Below are 21,703 nucleotides of genomic sequence, written 5' to 3' on the forward strand. Positions count from 1 at the left end.
ATAATAATAATAATAATAATAATAATAATAATAATAATAATAATAATAATAATAATAATAATAATAATAATAATAATAATAATAATAATATCTATATTAAAATCTCACGCTTAGGAATAGCTATATTTTAAAAATGTAAATATATAAAACTTTAATTATTTTATATTTAATAATATAATTATTATATAAAGATTATATAATCTCTCAGATTGGAAGATTACTGATAATAATTTTGAAAAATAATTAAAATATAAAATTAATAAAAAAAAGAAATAAAAAAAAACTAGAGAAGCTGGTAATACATTAATAAAATAGATAATAAAAATAAAATAAAATTTTCTAAGTAGAAATTAATTTTTAAAAATATATATAAAACAGCCTAATTTTCGTGGAATAAATAGTTTTTCCAATTTTTACTTAAAAAATTATTAGTCCATATGAATACACAGGCTTCATTCATATATGATTAGTTATTGTAGTCTTTAGGTTCTCACAGTTGTCATAACTGCCAGGGCCTGCAGGCTTTTCTTCCTGACAAACTTCCGATCATAATGATCTTTTCTATGAAAAAGAAATACCGAACTCAATATAATCTGAGAATCTCCATCCAGGAACCACACGTAGGTCATTGTATATTATATATACAGACTCTACAGAGCTGCTTTTACAAGACTGCAGAGGCGGTATGCAAAGTCATATGACCATTGCTAGGACAATCTAGAAGGCTGCTGAAATGGAGTTAGGACAAACATGGCGGAATTGACTGGCAGAACATTATTATATACTCTAAACTAGCACCCAAGTTCTTGTCGGCCTTCAAATTATTGAGCCATCACCCACCAAGATACCCGCACAGCAGCCATGCCTTCTAGTGACCAACATAATGATACCATCGCCCAAGTAAGTTGATCCGAGCATGACCAGTAATCGCAGTTTAATGGATACATACATTTTTAGCGCCTTGGTATTGCTATATTCAACATGAAGATGCTGATCACTAGCAACAGGCTTTCAAGGATATTACAAGGTATGCGTCAAGACAACCAACCCTTGTTTTCACCTAACAGGATGGTCCCAGTGGCGAAATGACAGCTCTGGCGCTGGAAAATCATTTGGACAACCTGGAGAACAAAATAGAGGAGTTACTGAACGCGTTTGAAAAGCACCCAGAAACCGAGCAGACGAATGGGCAATGCTATAATCAAGACGAGGTGACATCGACACAAGCTCATGTTGAGGAGGAGTTGCGAAACAAGTCCTCCAAGTGAAACTGGCCATCGGCGTCCTTCTCTGCCACGCCCTTCTCTGTGATGATACCGTCAATAAGTGTGGACGGTGTGACATCAAAGGCCGGGTTCCAGACATCGATGCCATCAGCGGCTATGCGCACAGTTTCTAATTCAATATCATCGGTAGATTTGTTGGCACGCGGTCCTCTGACAGTTGTGACTTCGGAGGCCGCACGTTCCTCGATTATGATTTCATGACCGGACGGGGTGGCCAGATCAATTGTAGTAAGCGGTGCAGCAACGAGGAATTTCACACCGTGATACCTTGCAAGCACAGCGAGGCCATAAGTACCAATTTTATTCGCTGTATCTCCGTTCGCAGCCACCCTATCCGCTCCCACTACGATGGCATCTACCTGAGTACCAGACTTCGCAAGTAGAGCAGCGGCCATAGAGTCTGTTATGAGAGTGGCGGGGAGACGGTCGTGGACCAATTCGAACGCAGTCAACCGAGATCCTTGATTGTAGGGTCGTGTCTCGGTGCAGTAAGCACGGTTCAGATTCTCTGTAGACGCAAGGGCGCGGATAACTCCGAGCGCAGTGCCGTAACCTGATGTTGCAAGGGAGCTGACGGCGGGTTAGGATCGGATCACCTGCAGTTGAGCTTGGTTGTACTTACCCCGTATTGCAATGTGTGAGAACAGTAGCCTTCGGCTTGCCCACGGCATTGGCCATGATCCATTGGGCACCATGCTTTCCTATGTTTTTGTTGTCCTCAATATCCTTCACCAGCATTTCCTCTGCTGCTTGTATCAGAGCAGTAGCGACGCTGCGCCCAGTCGATCCAGGCCTTTGTGTATGATCACTCGCCACGGCCCTAAGCTTCCGAGCAGCATCGGCCAGATTTACTGCCGTGGGTCTGCTGCTCACAAGATAATCTAGCTTGTCCATGATGAAAGCTTGAACCTCTGGGGCTTCTGAGGGAATGCCATTGCATGAAATAAGGCCATGAAGTTCAGATGCAAGAGCGAGGGCCGCTACAATGGCAATAGCGGGTGCTCCTCTTACACGCATATCTTTTATTGCGTGCCATGCTTCCTCACTTGATTGTATCGTTATGTATTGTTCCACATATGGAAGCTGCAGTTGATCTATGATGGACAGATTGCCCTCGTTATATCTGATTGCCTGTAAAGTCATGATTTTGTTCAATTCAAAAGAGGCGAATTGGTTCAAGACTTCTGAACGCTATAAGTTCCTTGCGAGGGCACACTTTAAAAATAAAGCAGAAAGTAGGCTCTGCAAGACCGAGTACGAAAAGATAAAGTAAAGATCGAATGTGACGTTGGCTGGATGATTAGAAAATTTGAAACTCGGAGCCTAACTTGCTGGTCTGTAACACAGCACTGAATCCAGAATCGCACTTTTAACCGTTAGGTGGGGCACAGTGCCTAGGTCACTGCCGTACCTTATAAAGCAGCCTCTAGTCAGACGGTTACCCCTCCATGAGCGATTCCTGGTTTGCGCAATGGAAGTAGTGCAGATTCTAAAGTATAACTATCCTTTTATTTGACATGGGTCTTAAAATAAGAGATTGTTTCCGCTGCTGGAAACCTCGTTCAGAGGCTCAAACAAAAACCATTTGGATTGACTATCTGCGCTGGTCATCCAGTTGATAGAAAAGAGTCGCTAATAGAAATTCATAGTATTAATGCGCGGATATATACAGCACTATGAGAGTCAAAGAGAAATAGTTAGACGTGTTCATCTCCTTAGGTGTGACATAACAAACCGTTATTTCCGCGAATGAAGGCATCCCCGTAACTGCGGGACAGATTTCCATTAACAAACTCCTCAGATTTCTCCAGAGCGATATTCATATAGCCATCTACCGATTGAAGTTCCCCTGAAGAGTTCGTTAGCGTTTAATATTCCTGTTCTTCGTTTGTATATATCTCCTGTCCCCCATAAGAGTCGTACTCTTCTCCTGTACCGGGGGAGAAAGACTCGATTTTGGCAGAAACAGTAGGTAGAACAAAGCAGAAGATGACTGTTCACCTTTATAGACAACGCCTGAGTTCAATTTAACAGTAACTGGGGCGCCAATGATTTCACCCAGAAAAGCTGAGGGATCTTTGCCATCAGATGAGGCACCGTTCTCCATTTTGCTGTCCTTTCTCTCTTCCTATCTCTAAGCTTTGAATAAGGGCTGGAAATGCTCAACAGGCGCTAGGTGATCGTAATCGGCAATTTCACTGATTTAGTAGTGATTGGGGGTTATCATCAGTCTTAGCCCGAAAGGGGTTAGACGAAGGCCGAGGTCATGAAACACGTGCCTCTCCGTAAGCTGTAACACTGTAACATTGAGTACTGTTTTATCAAGCATTCTGTATGACTGCATCTGGGCAACTCACACTCATTTTAATTCCATTGCGATATCCGATTTGCACTCATCAATACCTTTCACCACGTCCGACTCAAATGCGTTCGTTTTTCAAAAAGCCTTCATGGGCAAGCAGGGGAGATGAAGGAACAGACCCGAATTTCTACCGTCATGCTGGTCAAGTCTATAATGACATTATCACTGCCAACCGGAAAGCTCGTGCTAGCCGACTGTCTGTAGTGCAGGAACCAAAGGAGGAACCAGAGCAGGAACCAGAGCAGGAACCAGAGCAGGAATCAGAGCACACAAACTCCAAACGTCGACGTCTCTCCTGCAGACAGCCCTCCGCAGAAAGTTCATTAGAGGCCCTCACTCACAATGAAGCACTGCACAATGCGGAACAACCATTGGATTATAATGCTTCTTATGAGCACTTACAAGAGACCAATAACAATGGCGATAGTTGTGGTCCATCCGCGGGAGTCTCATCTTGTGGTATCACAGTTGGAATTACAACAGAGACTGACGACCAATGTTGTGAGTCACTACCTGATGTGGAGCTTACTCAAGTTGGGACAATCCGTGCGCATTCAGAAGTTACAAAAGCAGTCAAAGAGAACAAGATTGCTTCCGTGCAGCAGTCACGTTTCGAAAATGCTCGGGAAGTTGATGAGACTGTCAAACCCCATAATCACAGTCTTGCCCATAATCAAGCAATAGTGCAGATCCTCATTACCTCAAAAATCCCAAATACCAAACCATTGATTGTCCGCCGAAAAATGAACCAACCTCTAAAGGATGTCCGTCTAGCATGGTGTAATCGCCAGAAATTCACCAAAGAAATGCAAGAATCGGTCTTCCTGACCTGGAAGGGTAAGAGACTGTTTGATGTTACTACATGCCGAAGCCTGGGAATCCATGCAAAAAGCGGTAATTTTAACGGACATGACACATTCCACTTAGATGTGGAGGATATACAAGTTCATATGGAAGCTTCTACAGAAGACCTTCTCAACGCTGATCTTTCACACTCACAGACTGTGACTGACGCCAAGTCCAGTCCGGAATATACGAGCTGGAATGGAGCAACTTCGTCCCCAGACAGGATACTATTAAAGTGTCCCGGGTTTGGTGATTTGAAGGTAGAGCTGAACCTGGAGATGCAGGTATCAGAGCTAGTTGCTACCTTTCGTGCTGCTAGGCAGATACCCGCAACCCGTGATATACAACTTGTATTTGATGGTGACCGCTTAGATAATAATGCTTATCTTGCAGACTACGAGCTCATGAACAGCGATCTTGTGGAGGTTATAATCAAGTGAATGAGTTACAAATGTAGGCAAAATATCACGAATATGTCTAAAAACCTGTTCACATATATAATAAACAATTTGTACTAGCTTAAATTTTATCAGTCATATCGGAATTTGCAGTGGTCTTAGATTTCTCAAAATTTCTATAGTTTGATACCTAAATTGATATCTTCCCAGGAATGAGTGGGGGAGGGTGGTTTCATTACCCCATATGAAACATGATTTCACGGCATCATACCATACCAGTGATTCTCTGCGCCGTAGAAGACAGCTGACATTGTTCTCAAGTCTGGATTATTTCATCTTCAAATCTTTGATTTCTTCAAAGGCATGTGCTTGTCTCGTAACTACCCCCTAATTCGTAGCATGTTAATTTAAATTTCGCTGAGGCTTGAGAAACGGCAGCCAAAGTATGAAAATTACCGATAACGTAAGACACTAAAAATTTCCCACCCAATATATCCAAAGCGAACTCTGTAAGGAAAATGTAGAACCGTCGCCCACTTTCTTCATTCTGGGTTAATATCTCTATTCGAAATGAAGCTCATCACTGTCAACTTTCTGACCTGTGCTGTGAAGGGGTGCAAAACAGCAGCAGCATCATATCCGCTGCATTTTCGAGATGCTGAATTAGAATTGCAGGAACTGGAGTTCCAGCCAGAGTTCATACTCAATATTATTCCTCGGATTGATTGGGAAGCGCTGCGAGTCATGGCAAATGAGGTGCGTGTACACTCCTGGTCCAATGCAAATCATACCATACACTGCTTTATAGGCTGTTTGAACTCACCCGGAAATAGCTCGGTTTTCCCAAAATCCCAGACACTAAGCCGGAAGGTGATGCGCTTAATGATGAGCAGCTTCTAAAGGAACTCCACAGGCTCTTGTTAGAAACACAGGTTGTTGAAGGAAGATTGTGTTGCGGAAATTGCGGCCATGAATATATGATCAAGGAAGGAATCGCTAACTTTCTTCTTCCCAGCCATTTGGGTCTGATATTCTTTTCCGTTAACCTTGTCCTTGACTTTGCTGACCACGCGCAGTCTAAATATACGAAGGTGTGAGTTCAAGTGAGCCCGGTCACTGGAACACGAGATGCCTGTCCAGGAATCTGTTGGTCTCTTATTGACAAAAATATTTGTGACCTTCCGTCAGTCGGCTTTGCATCTACCAATACTGCCAACCGGCTGTCAACTCTACGTAAACAAAGGATCGCAAGTTAATTTGGGACTTGAAGTTCCACGAATGCCTTGCAGCCGGTCAACTCATATCATGAGATACGCACTTCGTTGTTATAAAATACAATCCTACCAGCCGGATGCTGGTCCTTCTCTCGACCAATTCCAATGAACGCCATCAGACTAATGCATCTATCTATAGATGGATTTGCAGACCAAGATTGAGGAAGGTATCGAGATTTGAGTGGCTGGGTATGGAAGGGGAGAGGAGGAGAGAGAGTAAGAGAGTAAGAGAGGGAGAGAGCGAGAGAGCTAGAGTGTGTGTGAGAGAGAGGGAGAGAGGGACAGAGTGAGAGACAAAGAGTAGTGGGGAGGAAGTTCTTTTTGACATGGATTCCGGGAACTCAGTGGAAGCCTTAGTTGAGAAAACCTTTACACCCGGTCGAACCACAGAGGCACGGGATTCTGTCATCGCTATCCCACTCTCTCTCAAATTTGTAGTCATATGTCAGCTCTTCGTCTGTTTATGGAGTATGTTAGTATCTTTTCAATTTGACCAATACATGCCATGCCCACTTACCCCTTTCAATGTCTCGTAATGCATAGATGACGATTCGCTTGCTGCCATCGACCTTTATTATTTTGGCCGTGCAATTCGGCGTACAGCTGTGGTTGATAAACCTGGCAATACCACCCCTCTTTGTCGCATCTATAACTGTGTTTTCATCGATACGAAAAAGGTAACTACTACCGATTCCGCTTTTCAGGTAACGCCGTTCTCTCATGTCAGCAACCTGCTGCCGGACCTTCTCACCCACATATTCAATGATCATGTCGTTCGCAGATATGTTCTCTTCTGCATAGAGGCCCCAATTATGGATGGCGGATCGAGCAAAACGAACTGGCTTCTTCCGTTTCTTCAACTGGTTGAACCGGAGAACATCTCCATCGCCGCTCTGAGTTGGAAGAGCCTGCTTTTGAGCGTTGATATCAGCAATGAGGCGGCGATTGTTAACCCTTGTTGAACGGGAAGTGGACTTCGAAATCGTTTTTGCTGCAGCAATCCTTGCGGCTTCTGCAGCAACAGCATGTGGATCGCTCTTCGCCCTAGCTTCTCGCTCTTCACGGGCCTTTTGAACTTTGATCCGGTGTGGCAGATATTTTGATTTCTCCGACTCCAAGATCCGTTTTCTTCCTTCAGTTCTTGCTGCCCCGGTCGTGTTTGAAACGTAGTAACCGGGAATGACGGTCTCCTCGCGTACCGGACCAGACTCTTCAGGGCGATTAAGTGCCTTAATCTCCTTTTGTCTCCAAGCCCAAGCTGAAAGGTTGCCAACATTGGATCTCGAGAATTCTCGTAAGACATCACGAAGAAAGCGAAGATCCTCTTCATCCTTAACTAAATTCTGCCAACCGTCGAGATCCAGCACAATCGATTCGTCGTCATCGACCGTTGAGCGAGGCTCGTCATTCGATACTCGCCATTCAATCTCCGTTCTAGGCTCTTCAGTCTGCTTGCCATGCTCAAAACTACCAACTTGGGATACAAGATGGCGATGGTCTTTGCCGAGACCTTTGTACTCAACATCAGCACCCCATGAGTCCATGAGTGCCACTGCATCATCTTTCTGACCATGCCCTGCCAATTGACCATGGGAGACCAAGGGATCCGTGCCAGTTACAGATGGTTCATCTGCCGCTGCGATGACATCCTGGGTGGTATCTGACCGAGATGGGGAGCATGCCATGTCTTGGTCCTCCCCAGATCCTGCCGCATCATCCATATCGAAGCATTCGTCGCCTCCTTTCTGTTTCTTCCGTGCCTTTGCTCGGTCATCATCCACCTTTCTTTTGCGTGATGAAGATTGGAGTCGGTCAGGGACCTGCTCGGGAGCCTCGCTTGGCGAAACGCCAGATTCATCATCTCTCGTGATGTCTATATCGTGAGACCTATCACTATCGGTCTGCCTTTCGGCAACAGGAACTTCCAACGTTTCAGAGCCGATCCGATCCGAGTCTTCCTCTGAATCCGAGGTCTCAGAACTCATTCGGCTCGGGGCACGACTGTCTAAATCTTCAGTGTCTCTGGTAAAGGGTGTCCTTTGCTCATCGTCTGAATCGTCCACATCGTGTAGTTGCTGGAGACGATGGTAAAGTGGTCTTACTTCCTTCTTTCGTAAGGGCTGTTTTCTTCTTTCATCCAAGAACGCAGCGTTCGTGCGATCTAGTCGATGTGCCTTTCTGATCCGTGGAAGAGCAAGTATATTTAGACCAGACGAACCCAAAGGATTCCTACTGGTTGACAAGTCAGAGCGTGAGTCAGGTGTGCCAGCTGAACTGTCGAGGTCGATGCGGAACATAGGCCTTTTAGCCCCCTCCGGTTCAGGAATTCCCAGCCTCTCCCTCTTCGTAGCATGTCGAACTGGATCCAGGTAGTCATACAAGGCCGGTGCTGCAATTCGAGACTTCACATCTTCAAGTAATTTGTCTCGTAGGTCCCGTATTATTATCGCCACCACCTCTCTGCAAGGGTCCAGATCCAGGGCACGTTGTCTTTTTTCTTCTTCGATGTCCAACTCTGCTTCCCTTTTCAGCCTGTCCTTTTCGGCTCGCTCTCGCTGTTCGGCCTGCAGTCTCTGGGGACTTGGACTTCGTTCGTAATTAGGATTCCCATAGGGCTGACTCTCCATGTTCATAATGTATGTGAACAGAGGTTTCATATGGCACATCTTGTAGCATCTTTCGGTTTCTTCTTCGCCGCGCCTTGAATTCTCAAACACAATGTAGTACCCTGTCTTGTCGCAACGTATGTCTTTCCAATCGAATAGTTTGAGCCTTTTCTTCAAATGCGGAACGGTGGTACTGAGGACCGGTACGTAACAGTGTGCGATGAATATATATGGGTCACGCTTGATCTGACTCAGTATAGGTATTTCTTCCACCAGTGATGGTACAACAGGCTTCAAAAAGCTTGCCCTCGGCCCTTCCGGGACTGGGACCGTAGGGCGCATTTGGGACCTTCCAGAAGGGCCCTTGGGAGCCGTCGGTGGAGGCTCATTATTCTTTGCCGAGACGCCCGTTTTAGGTTCCTCTGCACTCAGAAGGTTGTTCCTGTCCCCCATCCTCTGAGAGTCGACTGCCCTTGTTACTATCTTTGCCGAGACGATGCCGTCCCGGTCTAGCTCGACTCTGATTCTGCGCGTTCCAATCCGTTGCTCTTTTTTGCACTCATAATAGGCTCGCCTGGCTGCGTTCGCCGCGAGAACGGGCCCGCCTCCTCTGAAAGATGCGCTATCTTTATATTTGACTGAACATATCCCCAGAAATCTACCGGTTATTGGATCGGTGCGGTTGTTGATTTCAGCAATCTCCCCGAAACTCGAGAACAACGCATTTATTGGGGCGATTGGGGTCAAGGGATCGAATCCGGTGACCACTATCTGTACCGGAGGTCCAGGGCCAATAGTTGTCGAAGCGTCGTATGGCCAGTGTTTCAATGAGTAAGGAGCTGGCCGAAACTTGGTCTTCTGCTTGCAGCCACCACCTCGCGAATAATTGGATATCTTTAAACGAGGGTCTGCTGGTCGATCATCTTGCCCATTAGGCACTATATCCACATATCGCGCTTTCCTTCGCTTCTCCTTCGATGATATCCGCTTCTCTGAATCTGGGTCATAGACTAACTTCCAGCCCCTCACGTTTCCAGAAGTGCGACTCTGCGATCGAGGCGTTGGTGGGGTTTGCAGGGGCGTCATGGCGGGCTTTATGTCATCGGTCTTTATGGTGCCTGAACTATCTTCGATCCCGTTGGCTGTCCTTATGTGAGATGGACTGAGCCTCTGAGCGGGCGACGACTCTGCGTTAGTGAGTGGCGTAAGCGTATCGAGACGCGCTTCATTCCCATATGCCGTGCTATGCTTATGTGTCGATGGGCGGGCAGCCGAAACGCTCACACTGTCAGAACTTGCAAGTCCATCACCATTGACAGTCGGCAAATTCTGTTCCTCCGCGTAAAGACCCGTGGTCAACTCAAGGATTGCCTTGGACTCTTCAGGAAGCGCACGCCCTTCATCGCTATGGTCGTGTTCCGGATGGGCCTCGGAGCGAGGCCGCTCCCGGATGGTCTTGCGCTTTTGCTGGAGGACGGACGGTGCGGTTGGGAAGAAGTCTGCAAATCCTGCTGAGGAGCGCGACATGTTGAGAGGTGGCTACAAGCCAAGACCACGATAGCTCCAACCAACAGGTAGCATCCTTGGTAGTTGTATAATACTCGGTGCACGGATTTATTGGCAGGAAATATCCTGGGCACAAGGCGGTAACGCGAGAAAAGTAAATCAATAAAGTCTGGAGAGAGCGGGTAGAATTGAGAGAAGCAGGCTCGGGCGGAATTAAAGGAAAGGAGGGTAACAGAAGGGGTGGGTTTACAACTCCTGGGGTAGAAAAAAGTAAAATTAAAGAAGGTAAAATCGAAGGAGGAAGGTAGGGAAAGAAAGCAGAGAGAGGCTGTACTGATTAAGGTACTAAACAATCTGATTTTCCCCGTTCTGGTGAGCCCCTACCAACGCGACTGGAAAAGCGCGCGGAGAGAGCGATTCATGGCAGGAATCGGCTTGCAAGGTGGCGGGGAGCGTAACAATCCATGTGCGATTACGATGGATGGCTCAACAAACACGGGCTGTCGGCTAGGGAAGAAGACGTAACGCACGAACTGGAAAGGCGCAAAACGAAGGGGCAGAGAAGTACTGCACATTGCCATAACGTCTGCGAAGTTATAGGCGACTCCCGCGGCTCGACGTAGACTATCTTTTCTTGCCGTTTCTGCTCTTAACACGTACAGTAGGGGTGCGGAGTACGGAGCGATAGGTAGAAAATCCATCCACCATACTTTGTCACCTAGGGACCATTAACTACTCCTGTCTACTACCCTGGAGGTTCCCTAGCCAGGACTTCGTCAAACGTTATGTGGAATTGTCAACTCCTACGCTAGTCCTGAGCCGATATTATCCTTTGATCATCTAGCGTATGATGAGTGTTACGTGCTGTGGTAACCTGACTTCATGTTGCGAACGACATCGACAACGACAACCCAACGGGCGGGAAGGATGCAGATTTTGACCTAACGAAGCAAACAAATTCATGCATAGTCAGCAGTGCATCTCGATGCCAGGGCTCTGCATGGCACTCCAGAAAAAAGAAAGACCTGGCGTTTAAGATTGATTAACATGACTGTTCGCAGTCATGGTACTCTTTTGCTGCAATGCAATCATGGGCGTCTTTCCAAGATACTTGTACTTGTTTAGCAACCTCTGGAGAGACCGGATAGTATGGAAAACATCCAATTTGTATGAATAATGCTATATGCATTAACTCATATGTGGTGAAGATTGAAGAAGGAGCGGTGGTAGTAGTTAATAGGACTCGGGCCTGAGCTTCACGTCCAATCTTCTTGCAAAACCGGAACCCTTCCGATTAGTAGCAGCTTGAATATACTGATGAGACGGCAAAGTTGGACTGTCATCCTTGCAGGCTAGTGGGCTTGGGCTTTAAAGTATCACACAGAGTGTCACTTCATCGACTTTCAATAGCCTCCTGACCTGACCAGGCTACTAGGAGGGGGTAGGATAAGTGGTCAAACCGATAATAGTGTGCTTGGAGATATATAAGCCTGTTACCTTCCCTTCGGCAGTGACAAGACACTTACAGTCGTTCACGGGCAAAAATTAAACACTTAACATAGGAGCAAACTATTGTCTGCCTGTGTTGAGTATCATCCATTTCCATGCTTACAACAAGGGCGATCCCACGTCATGTATGAATATGATTATGCAATAAAATTCCCAAGCTACGTATCGTACATACTTGCTTTTGGATGGGGCAGATATCTATGCCCCGATTCAAGTAATGCGAGAACCGCGGAGAGGAAAAACAAACCGTACACATGCAAATTACCAGTAAGAAGTTAAAAGCATCAGCCTCCGAGGCCTATGAGAGCTAAAAAACCCTACAGCCTTGAGCTGTGGGGCTTCTACTCCGTATCGGGATCCATCGCACAGCAAAGCTGACTATTGGCGACGATGTGTGCGGTACTCCATATGTAAAACCACAGATACGCTGAGAAACCTATGAATGTTGTCGGGTATGCAGAGTCTTATACCGTGCGACAACAGAAAGAGGCATAATAAACCTTAAGCTTTGACTACTTATACAGTAACGTAGCCCGTGTATCTACTCCTTACTTCCTGGAATCCGGATACGAATCATGAAAGATATATGGAGTATTGCACGTAGGCCACTTCTTTGTCTTTGCCACCCAGTCGGCGGTGTGCCCGCATGCTCGGTAAGTAGGCATTCTGCATCTGCGAAAGTGTTTTTAGTATCAGCTAAAAACCAATTCTGGTACGGGAGACTCGTATTCCAGGTCCCGTTGAATGAATGGACTGTCACAAATATAATAAATAAACCCCAGCATGGGCTTTACTTTGTATACCATCCATGCCATATTAGAAAGATATTGAAATGACCAACCTACGTAGACAAGAGAGCTTGGCGGCTCCGGAAGTATGTGGTTTGGGATCTTGTTTGGTGAATCGCTACTATTTAGTAATCGGCTTAGGAAAGGGGAGCCTCGAGTTTTTGGTTCAGTTCCCCATGGGTCCGATGAAGTACCCAGGGGATACGCACGGTGGCCCCTTTTAAAACACATCGCGACAATTACCCCTCCCCCTTTTCCCACTCAATTATCTCGGTTTCCATGGGCAAGTTTACACCAGAGGCAAAATCTACTGTGGGATACGACTCATGAAGAACAAAGAGGGGCTCCCTCACGATCTAGGGTCTCTACCTGCCAGGTTCTTTGTCCCCAGGACATGTACATACATAACATACATAACTACGTACTACCGACATGAGTGCTGCACCTGATTTCACCTGCTGCTTATTACTTGATGTGTTGCATTTTCCAATTGTAGGAGTACATACCTATTTCTCAAGCAGATCACCACGACCATCGGGAGGGAGGGAGAAGTGATAGTATATTTATTACCTAGCGCTGAATTTATTATTAGAAACCTATGTTTAGAAGTTCCCTAGATCATATACTCCGTCTCAGCATTCGAACCAGATCCATGGCGTCAGGGAAAGAATTTGCCTAACTTGACTAATAATAGTTAAAAGTGGAGCGTTATTCTGGCCATGCAGGTGGGGGTGAGTATCGTACTTCGGTATCTACTGAGCAATTCGTACAAGCTAGTACAATAATACTCTATCGCTACCTTGGATGCGGATGGTCCTGGCCTGACTCAGGTCACGGGTGAAACATACCAGTCGATTGTGTGAGGCGCAGGGTGGGCTTATTGGCTGCTACCTCATTTGATGAATGGCTGAGAGTGCCTATAGCAGCTTCCCTGGTCTGTGTGTGCCAAGGTGGGTCGATCTCACCACATAAAACATAACAGCTCCCCCTCCTTTCTACCCTCCCAATTGTTTGTTGATCCCAGTGAACCACCTCCTCAACCTCTCCGTGTCTTTTCCTCCTGATTCCTCCTTCTCTCAACCCACCTTCATACTTACACCCCTGTTCATCACCCCTTCTCATAAGCAGTAAGTCGAATTCATTTCCGAACGCAATGTTCGTTGTTGGTGTCTTGATTAACATGGACCTCCTTAGGTGAACTTCTCGATATCTAGACATAGTGTCGTCTTCTTGGAGCGTCAAACGGCCCCATACTCTCCCTCACGTCTCCGAGTAATCACGATAAAAATAACCAAACATGTGGTATGTCTGGCTCCAGAGCTCAATCCTCGTATATTCTGATGTCTAATACAAACTCTCAAGTGGCATTTTCGGCTACATCAACTACCTTGTCGAAAGAGACCGCAGGTTCATTCTTGATACTATACTTAACGGTTGGTCCCCTCCCCGTCGTGCTAGCCTCCGTCATGTTCCAAATCGCTCCCCGAACTTCTCCCAATATATCTTGTATTCTGACATTGCGTAGGTCTTTCGAGACTCGAATACCGCGGTTATGATTCAGCCGGTCTCGCAGTCGATGGCGACAAGAAGAAGGAAGTCTGTGCCTTCAAGGAAGTTGGCAAGGTCGCTAAGTTGAAGGAACTCATTGAAGAGTCCAAGCCCGATTTCACCAAGACCTTTGAGTCCCATGCCGGTATTGCTCACACACGCTGGGCCACTCATGGTACTCCGTCTCGCCGGAACTGTCACCCTCACAGGTTGGTTAACTGAAATTATGCCCGCCGATTGGCTTAGGCTAAGGAAACATGAGACTAACATATGGCCATAATCCAGATCTGACGCCAACTGGGAGTTTGCTGTTGTTCACAATGGTATCATTACCAACTACAAAGAATTGAAGGCCTTGCTGGAGAGCAAGGGATTCCGCTTCGAGACCGAAACAGACACTGAATGCATTGCCAAGCTTACGAAGTATCTTTATGATCAGCAGCCAGACATTGACTTCACGGTATTGGCCAAGGCTGTTGTCAAAGAACTCGAAGGCGCTTTCGGTCTCCTCATCAAGTCTGTGCACTATCCTCATGAAGTTATTGCGGCCCGTAAAGGTTCCCCGCTTGTTATCGGTGTGCGAACTTCGAGGAAGATGAAGGTAGACTTTGTTGATGTGGAATACTCCGAGGATGGCCCCCTTCCAGCAGAGCAGGCTTCTCAAAACGTTGCCATCAAGAAGTCTGCTACTGGACTGCTTGCACCTCCTGACAAGTCACTCCTGCACCGGTCTCAGTCCCGCGCTTTCCTTTCCGATGACGGCGTTCCTCAGCCAGCCGAATTCTTCTTGTCATCAGACCCATCGGCGATCGTTGAGCATACCAAGAAGGTCCTTTACCTTGAAGACGATGACATTGCTCATATCCATGAGGGCCAGCTGAACATCCACCGTTTGACCAAGGATGATGGCACGTCGAACGTCCGCGCCATTCAGACCATTGAACTTGAGCTACAGGAAATTATGAAGGGTAACTTTGATCACTTTATGCAGAAGGAGATCTTTGAGCAGCCCGAATCCGTGGTCAACACCATGCGCGGTCGACTGGATGTCGCAAACAAGCAAGTCACACTGGGCGGTCTCCGGCAGTATATTTCTACCATCCGTCGGTGCAGAAGAATTATCTTTGTGGCTTGTGGAACCAGCTACCACTCATGCATGGCTGTGCGTGGTGTTTTCGAGGAGCTTACTGAGATACCTATCTCGGTTGAACTTGCCTCGGACTTCCTGGACAGACAGGCACCTGTCTTCCGTGACGACACATGTGTTTTCGTTTCCCAGTCGGGAGAGACAGCCGATTCCCTGATGGCCTTGCGCTATTGTCTCGAGCGTGGTGCCTTGACTGTTGGTATTGTTAACGTTGTCGGCTCCTCCATCTCCCTCCTGACTCACTGCGGTGTGCACATCAATGCTGGGCCTGAGATTGGTGTCGCTTCTACGAAGGCATACACGTCGCAGTTCGTGGCCATGGTTATGTTTGCACTCTCGCTTAGCGAGGATCGGGCTTCCAAGCAGAAGAGACGCGAGGAGATCATGGAGGGTTTGGCCAAGGTATCAGAGCAATTCAGAGAGATCCTGAAGCTCAATGAGCCCATCAAGCAAATGTGCGCAAAGTTCTTCAAGGATCAGAAGAGCTTGCTGCTGCTGGGCAGAGGTGGCCAGTTCCCCACGGCCCTCGAAGGTTAGCAGGTCGATCTTTCTTGTCATCACTCCTCATTAACATGATTTAATAGGTGCGCTTAAGATCAAGGAGATCTCCTACCTCCACTGTGAGGCTGTTATGTCAGGCGAACTGAAACACGGCGTTCTTGCCCTTGTGGATGAGAACCTGCCCATCATCATGATCCTTACGAGGGATAATATTTTCTCGAAGTCACTGAATGCTTATCAGCAAGGTTAGTCAATCCTCCGCTCACATTCGCAAAGCTTTATTCTCTAACCATCCAACAGTCATTGCACGAGGAGGCCGTCCTATCGTGATCTGCAACTATGATGACCCAGAGTTCTCTGCCGCTCAAACAGAAAAGATTGAGGTCCCGAAGACGGTCGATTGCCTTCAAGGACTTTTGAACGTTATCCCATTGCAGCTTATCTCGTACTGGCTTGCAGTGGGAGAGGGTCTCAACGTCGATTTCCCCCGTAACCTCGCTAAGTCGGTTACTGTTGAATAGAGGGCGATGAAGAAAAACGATAGATTGTGGGCACGAGAGTGGGAACTTTCAATTAATGCATAGGGTTTCTAAATTAATGATGGTAACATGTAAACTTTGCAGTATTGGTAGTTTTTGCCCATATCTCTCTTAGTTGCCGTTTCCGTTTGGTTTCTGCTTCCGTTGTATCCGTCCATTTGAGGTGTTGTCCGGCCAGCTCGTCGCATGGCAACTGTAGCAGCCAGTAGTGTGTCTAGTAGTGAGCTAGACTTGTACATATCAAGCCGAAGGCAGTAAAGTAACCTGAAATTACGTGGGTTGAGAGTGGGGGATCTGAGGGATGTTTTATTACATCAGTAAATATTGCTAACGAGATATCTAGCTCAAGGGATCATTACCCCTTGACCCAGCGGGGTACACTTCCGATCCCCCACTTTGCGTGGGAACTCGCACATATATGTTGCACATTGTTTGTCTGTCTCATCAGTTTCCTCGAACAGCACCTTCCTTCAATTCGACGACAATAGCCCATCGAGACCCTATATTTGGGAATCCTATACAAGAATTCGAACGCGATGACTTCTCTGTCTCTGAAAGGCCCGGGCGCTGCGCAGACCTATGATGGTAATGACGTCTTTCAGGTTGATCGTACGACTAATGATCCGTCTGCTAAAATTTGGTTTACTTAGGAACTGGGCTACGAATCGCCATCGTCCATGCGAGGTGGAATATGGGCATAATTGGTCCTCTCGTGGATGGGGCCAAGCGGAGCCTCCTTGCAGCTGGAGTTGCTGAGAATAACATAACGGTCCACACTGTTCCAGGCAGTTATGAGTTGCCCTTTGCCGTGCAGAAGTATGCCCATTGCCATCAAGCCTCTCCTTTCTCGGGGATTTTATTAGTGAGCTCGGAGACTGGTGCTGACTATGTACGCTGTCAGGTTGTATGCGGCTTCGCAGATTGAAGCTGCCAAAGGCTCAGCCTCGGCGCAAGGCATCAGTGCCACCGATTTGCTGTCTTCCTCTACAGCGGACCTCACTAAGGCGTCTCCGCAGTCGCCATCGTCCGATGCACCTAGACCTTTCGATGCCATCATTGCCGTTGGAGTGCTGATTAAAGGAGAGACTATGCATTTTGAATATATCGCGGATGCCGTCACTCATGGATTGATGCGTGTGCAGCTTGATACGGGACTGCCGGTCATCTTTGGCGTGCTTACTGTCTTGACTGAAGAGCAAGGCTTGGAAAGAGCCGGCTTGGGCACAAAGGGAATGCACAATCATGGAGAGGACTGGGGTAATGCTGCAGTGGAACTTGGAGCAAAGAAAAGAGACTGGGCTGAGGGTAAAATTGTTTAGTGGACCTTGGGCAAGGCAACGATCTCTTGTTTCGTTTTGAATTATTCTGCCGTTGATTTAGGGTAATCAATCATCCTCTACAAAAGAGAAATCATCAATTGTATACATCGAAGATCAGAAACCTTGATTGGCGGTCTTAAGGCACAATTGCCATATAGCATACATTCGTTTACCGTGCATCAGGATATGAGGTCCACATGAATAGGGGTAAAGTAACGAGATGAATAATTCTTTGACAGAGTCTTAGGTGTAGGGTTCAGACTGTAAAGTTCACTCCTCCATCCGCTCGCTCTCGTTTGAATCACCCTTTGTTGCGTCTTCTTCCTCGTCCTCTCCCTCCAGAGCTCTCTTTGCTGCCCGCTCTGCCTCCTCACGGAGTTCTTTCGGTACCTCCTCGTGCCTTCCCTTCGTCGGACCGTCTAATGAACTAATCCAGGTCATTTCCAGTTCGAAGTCCTTGTCTTTACTGTCTTCATGGGCGACATAGATAATCCGAGCCGCTTCCTTCACTCCATCGAGAAGGCTCAGTGTGCCGGAGCTCAGGTCGAGTTTCTCAAGCTCAGCCTTGGCTGCTTGTCTCCCTTTCCCGGTGGCGGCGCCATAATAACCCTTCGATAGCGTTAGCATCGTCTAAAAGCACCATTGTGAATTACAGGAGTATACCCAGTATAGGCCGCTTGGCTCAATCATATATAGACCTGGACCTCCAGTTCTAGCGCCCTCGACTTTACCGCCAGAACCCGACTTGGGCCCACTTCCGACCTGACCGTCGACAGCAAGCTCGGCTTCGGAGTCCCAGCCTCCGACAATAGCAGTCACGCCGAAAGGCCTGACACTAGAGTAGAGTGTGTAAGCTTGCACGTAGCTCCCAAGGCGGTTGGATAGCGCAGAAGTTGGAATTGGCCCTTTGTAAACACTTCTCCATGATGAAGCCTCATCACGAGCCCGAGAAACGAAATGTCGCCCGTCCGGCACCAGACCGGCGGAAACCTGCCATGGAGGCAACGTATTAGCGCGACAGACTCCTAATCAGCGTAGACGCCCACTGTTTCTGGACTCAGCTTGGATCCTTACAATGCCAACGTGACGATCAACCGTAGCTATTCTCTTATTGGCGCCAGGCTTCAGAAGCTTGCTGGTAATGATTTTCTCCACTGCGAGCACGACACCATCTTTGCACCTGATACCAATGGCTGTCCCTCCATTCTCTACCGCTTTAACGGCATATTCTACCTATTTTGAATAGTCAACAGAGCCGCTTTGGCTATGAAGGTGGAGGAAGGCGAATGGATACCTGGAAGTTGCGACCATCTGGGGAGAAGACTGAGTTGGAGAGATCGTACCCAGTGCCAATGGAAGTCTAGAGAGATAATCAGTCATGGAGGAACGTCGACTTGGGAGTTGAGGAACGAACCATGGCTGGAGAGGGTTGTTTAACACAGATTCAAGGGATGGAGTAGAATTAGAAGATATGAGAATGTTGATAAGGCCAAGGTGTTGAGTTACTGAAGACACTTGAAAGCTTGAGCACAGGCAACGGGGCAGTTAGCAATGTGATCACTCGGGTAAGGTAGGTAGCTAAGGTACGCGTAGTTAGCAATGCCTGCCTAAGCACGAACAGCTGAGTACATCATCCCCTTCCTGGTATAGGCTAGTGTCTTGCCGCTTTTACCAAGCCCGACGCTGTCATGTGATGCGATCCCTGCAGCTTTGCTGGCCCCACTCCGCCGGGTTGCGATAAGGGATAATAAGTCTCGTTGCATCATCTTTATACATCTTATAATATAGCATACTACTTACTTCTACTCGAAAAGGCAAGCTACTTATTGCACAGATTGTGCGCCACATTTGATTGGGCTTAAGATATCAACGCTTGTAAAGTTTTGTCACCTGATCAATACTATATGTTCGAGGGGATACGGTATGCAAATAACCGTATGTAATTCTATGCATGTGGGCTGGCATGCACTACTGGTTTCCATCCCCGCCGGCTTTCCCCTGTCGGCCTTAAAATGACCATCTTCTGAATGACATGGATGGTTCCATCAGTACATAACCAGCATCCGGTGGGTGAACAGCCACGCGACTTTCACTCGGTTGGTAGGTATATTCTATGTTCTGTGAACAAGATCTTGTAAGGCTGCATGAATAAGGTACTGGTCCTTCTGACCTTCATTATAAATGCCCAACCATGTGTCTGTTTCGGGCATCGACATGTATCGGTTTACATTTGACCAGCGCCTCCCCACCACATTGCTTGATGTTTCCTATTTAATCTTCCTACCTACCGAGCAAATATATCCTTTACTTCTGCTTGCTTCCCTTCAGCTAGAGTGTTGTATCCTAAACTGGACCTGGAGCTGTCTAGGGCTTCAATATTCAATTCCCCTCCACTTTGCCGCCCGCCCTTTTATTTCGAGAACACCAAGAAGGAGAAGGTCAAGCGTGCATCATTTGCCATCCATTTGCACTCCCAAGATACATAGACGATATGTCTTCATCTATATTGCATAGCTGCCCCTGCTGTGGGCAAGTTACAGATATCTCCAATGCACTTGCTGCTTTCATCGAAAACCCCTATTGTAGCCAGGTAGATACTTTTGACCTTTTGATATCATAAGCTCTCTGACAAGAGAACCACGCAGTGCGGATTGTCCGCTTCTGAAAGCGATTCGAAATTACAGAATGATCTCTCAGCACTCTTCGACAAGGGGATGAACTTAGAGACGCCGTTGTCACCCGAAGAGAGCGTGGGAGTACAGCGTCCTGCTCCCTCATCCCCAATTGTATATAGCATCACACAACATTACCATCACTCTGCGCATGTTGCTCAACAGAGTACTACTCGTTCCTCCGAAGGTGTTCATCGCCGCGGCACCAATGCTACCGTCAACGAGACACTCCGACAGCACAACGTGGACCCTTCAACACTTTCGGCCAAGCAAATGGAGCTTTTTGAACATGCCATGCCAGAACAACAATCGCGCCTCATCCAGATGTGGCAGATCTCCCCAGAGCACAGCTATGCAGCAACTAGCAACGTCACCGGAACTAAATCGCTGGACCAGGAAAGCTCGAATGTAGCCGGCACTGTTGGCCATGCCCCGACACCACTGAATTGGGCAGCCACAGGTGGTGATCGTGAAATGTGCGATGTGCCTGATAGGAACGAGAATGGGGATGAAGGACACCAGTATGCTGAGCCATATATGATAAATGGGTATGAGGCGACAGCCCGGGAATGGCATGGACTCCCTTCATCTCAGCCCACACACCTCATGGCTGAACCAACAACCGGATCACCGTACAAGCTTTCAAGTGACCCTGTTTACTATGCTCACTGTCGAAGATGGTGGGAACCTACACAGCAAAGTTCGGTGGAGTACCAATACGGTCTATTCGACGAGATGAACCGTCATCCCCAATGTGGCCTAGTGCAACCTCGTTAGATCGAGGGTACAAAGATGGCCATGGCGTTCATTCCCAGGTAGTGGTAGCCATTGCCCAGATAATGTTACCATAATGACGAGCCTGCGAGTTTCCGGCATGGTGAATGTCATGGAATGTTACGCTTGGACCGCTTTATATTTCCCTGGCACTCGTCTGAATTGATAGGAATTTACTAGACGGTCTACCTAATACCGTCAAAGAATGCATGTGCTTATAGCGACTTGAACTACGGAAGAAGTCTGCTAACTCTAAACAAGCTGTAGAGGGAGAGAGAACGTGTTAAGAGGTTTTTGTAGTGCTATTTTGTAATAAGCAATATATGACCATGGGAGCCCACAGACAACTTCGTAGACATGACAAAACTATGCTCCCTCTATCTCCCAAGCTCCTTTTGTTCACCATCCCTCCCTTCTTCCTCCCCAGGTTTGAACGCCACACCCATTCGAGGGCCATGATAGGTATTCATTCAAGATCTGAACCGGAGGGCAAGGACTCAAAGAGGTAGTTGTAGCTGCCAGCATCCAAGAAAGTCGGTGCGGTAGATATATTGCGAGAAAGAGTGACTAGACAGTACGCAGCACTTGGTTTGCTGGTCTTCAATTCGGCCTGGATGTAGTATGTTGG

At 47.1% G+C, this 21,703-nt stretch overlaps 10 protein-coding genes across 10 annotated transcripts; 6 read left to right on the forward strand and 4 right to left on the reverse strand.

The window, feature by feature from the left end:
* Positions 1-861: 861 nt before the first annotated feature.
* AtWU_00001 (uncharacterized protein) lies at positions 862-1,268 on the forward strand (the record flags this gene model as incomplete). The annotated part of the gene is made up of 3 exons (XM_035495117.1): positions 862-900; positions 1,008-1,027; positions 1,079-1,268. 3 exons carry the CDS (start codon positions 862-864, stop codon positions 1,266-1,268), a joined length of 249 nt encoding a protein of 82 aa, XP_035351010.1.
* Positions 1,229-2,180, reverse strand: AtWU_00002 (putative translation initiation factor; the record flags this gene model as incomplete). The annotated part of the gene is made up of 2 exons (XM_035495118.1): positions 1,229-1,856; positions 1,909-2,180. 2 exons carry the CDS (start codon positions 2,178-2,180, stop codon positions 1,229-1,231), a joined length of 900 nt encoding a protein of 299 aa, XP_035351011.1.
* A 757-nt stretch (positions 2,181-2,937) lies between these two features.
* On the reverse strand, positions 2,938-3,393 carry AtWU_00003 (U4/U6-U5 snRNP complex subunit LSM6; the record flags this gene model as incomplete). The annotated part of the gene is made up of 3 exons (XM_035495119.1): positions 2,938-2,960; positions 3,022-3,135; positions 3,288-3,393. The coding sequence occupies 3 exons, from the start codon at positions 3,391-3,393 to the stop codon at positions 2,938-2,940; spliced, it is 243 nt and encodes an 80-aa protein (XP_035351012.1).
* A 317-nt stretch (positions 3,394-3,710) lies between these two features.
* On the forward strand, positions 3,711-4,934 carry AtWU_00004 (small ubiquitin-related modifier domain-containing protein; the record flags this gene model as incomplete). The annotated part of the gene is made up of 1 exon (XM_035495120.1): positions 3,711-4,934. The coding sequence occupies one exon, from the start codon at positions 3,711-3,713 to the stop codon at positions 4,932-4,934; it is 1,224 nt and encodes a 407-aa protein (XP_035351013.1).
* A 528-nt stretch (positions 4,935-5,462) lies between these two features.
* Positions 5,463-5,973, forward strand: AtWU_00005 (RNA methylation protein TRM112; the record flags this gene model as incomplete). The annotated part of the gene is made up of 3 exons (XM_035495121.1): positions 5,463-5,648; positions 5,726-5,915; positions 5,969-5,973. The coding sequence occupies 3 exons, from the start codon at positions 5,463-5,465 to the stop codon at positions 5,971-5,973; spliced, it is 381 nt and encodes a 126-aa protein (XP_035351014.1).
* A 546-nt stretch (positions 5,974-6,519) lies between these two features.
* Positions 6,520-10,299, reverse strand: set1 (histone methyltransferase SET1; the record flags this gene model as incomplete). The annotated part of the gene is made up of 2 exons (XM_035495122.1): positions 6,520-6,623; positions 6,684-10,299. The coding sequence occupies 2 exons, from the start codon at positions 10,297-10,299 to the stop codon at positions 6,520-6,522; spliced, it is 3,720 nt and encodes a 1,239-aa protein (XP_035351015.1).
* A 3,573-nt stretch (positions 10,300-13,872) lies between these two features.
* Positions 13,873-16,292, forward strand: gfa1 (glutamine--fructose-6-phosphate transaminase (isomerizing) GFA1; the record flags this gene model as incomplete). The annotated part of the gene is made up of 6 exons (XM_035495123.1): positions 13,873-13,877; positions 13,938-14,008; positions 14,101-14,332; positions 14,409-15,802; positions 15,855-16,016; positions 16,072-16,292. 6 exons carry the CDS (start codon positions 13,873-13,875, stop codon positions 16,290-16,292), a joined length of 2,085 nt encoding a protein of 694 aa, XP_035351016.1.
* A 554-nt stretch (positions 16,293-16,846) lies between these two features.
* On the forward strand, positions 16,847-17,629 carry AtWU_00008 (lumazine synthase RIB4; the record flags this gene model as incomplete). The annotated part of the gene is made up of 3 exons (XM_035495124.1): positions 16,847-16,895; positions 16,961-17,126; positions 17,212-17,629. 3 exons carry the CDS (start codon positions 16,847-16,849, stop codon positions 17,627-17,629), a joined length of 633 nt encoding a protein of 210 aa, XP_035351017.1.
* Positions 17,630-17,899: 270 nt separating this feature from the next.
* AtWU_00009 (proteasome core particle subunit alpha 7) lies at positions 17,900-19,046 on the reverse strand (the record flags this gene model as incomplete). The annotated part of the gene is made up of 5 exons (XM_035495125.1): positions 17,900-18,238; positions 18,293-18,619; positions 18,704-18,862; positions 18,924-18,989; positions 19,044-19,046. 5 exons carry the CDS (start codon positions 19,044-19,046, stop codon positions 17,900-17,902), a joined length of 894 nt encoding a protein of 297 aa, XP_035351018.1.
* Positions 19,047-20,120: 1,074 nt separating this feature from the next.
* Positions 20,121-21,078, forward strand: AtWU_00010 (18S rRNA (guanine(1575)-N(7))-methyltransferase; the record flags this gene model as incomplete). The annotated part of the gene is made up of 2 exons (XM_035495126.1): positions 20,121-20,219; positions 20,275-21,078. The coding sequence occupies 2 exons, from the start codon at positions 20,121-20,123 to the stop codon at positions 21,076-21,078; spliced, it is 903 nt and encodes a 300-aa protein (XP_035351019.1).
* Positions 21,079-21,703: the final 625 nt, after the last annotated feature.

The sequence above is a fragment of the Aspergillus tubingensis genome (genome assembly GCF_013340325.1).
Source record: "Aspergillus tubingensis WU-2223L DNA, scaffold_1, whole genome shotgun sequence".
Taxonomy (NCBI): domain Eukaryota; kingdom Fungi; phylum Ascomycota; class Eurotiomycetes; order Eurotiales; family Aspergillaceae; genus Aspergillus; species Aspergillus tubingensis.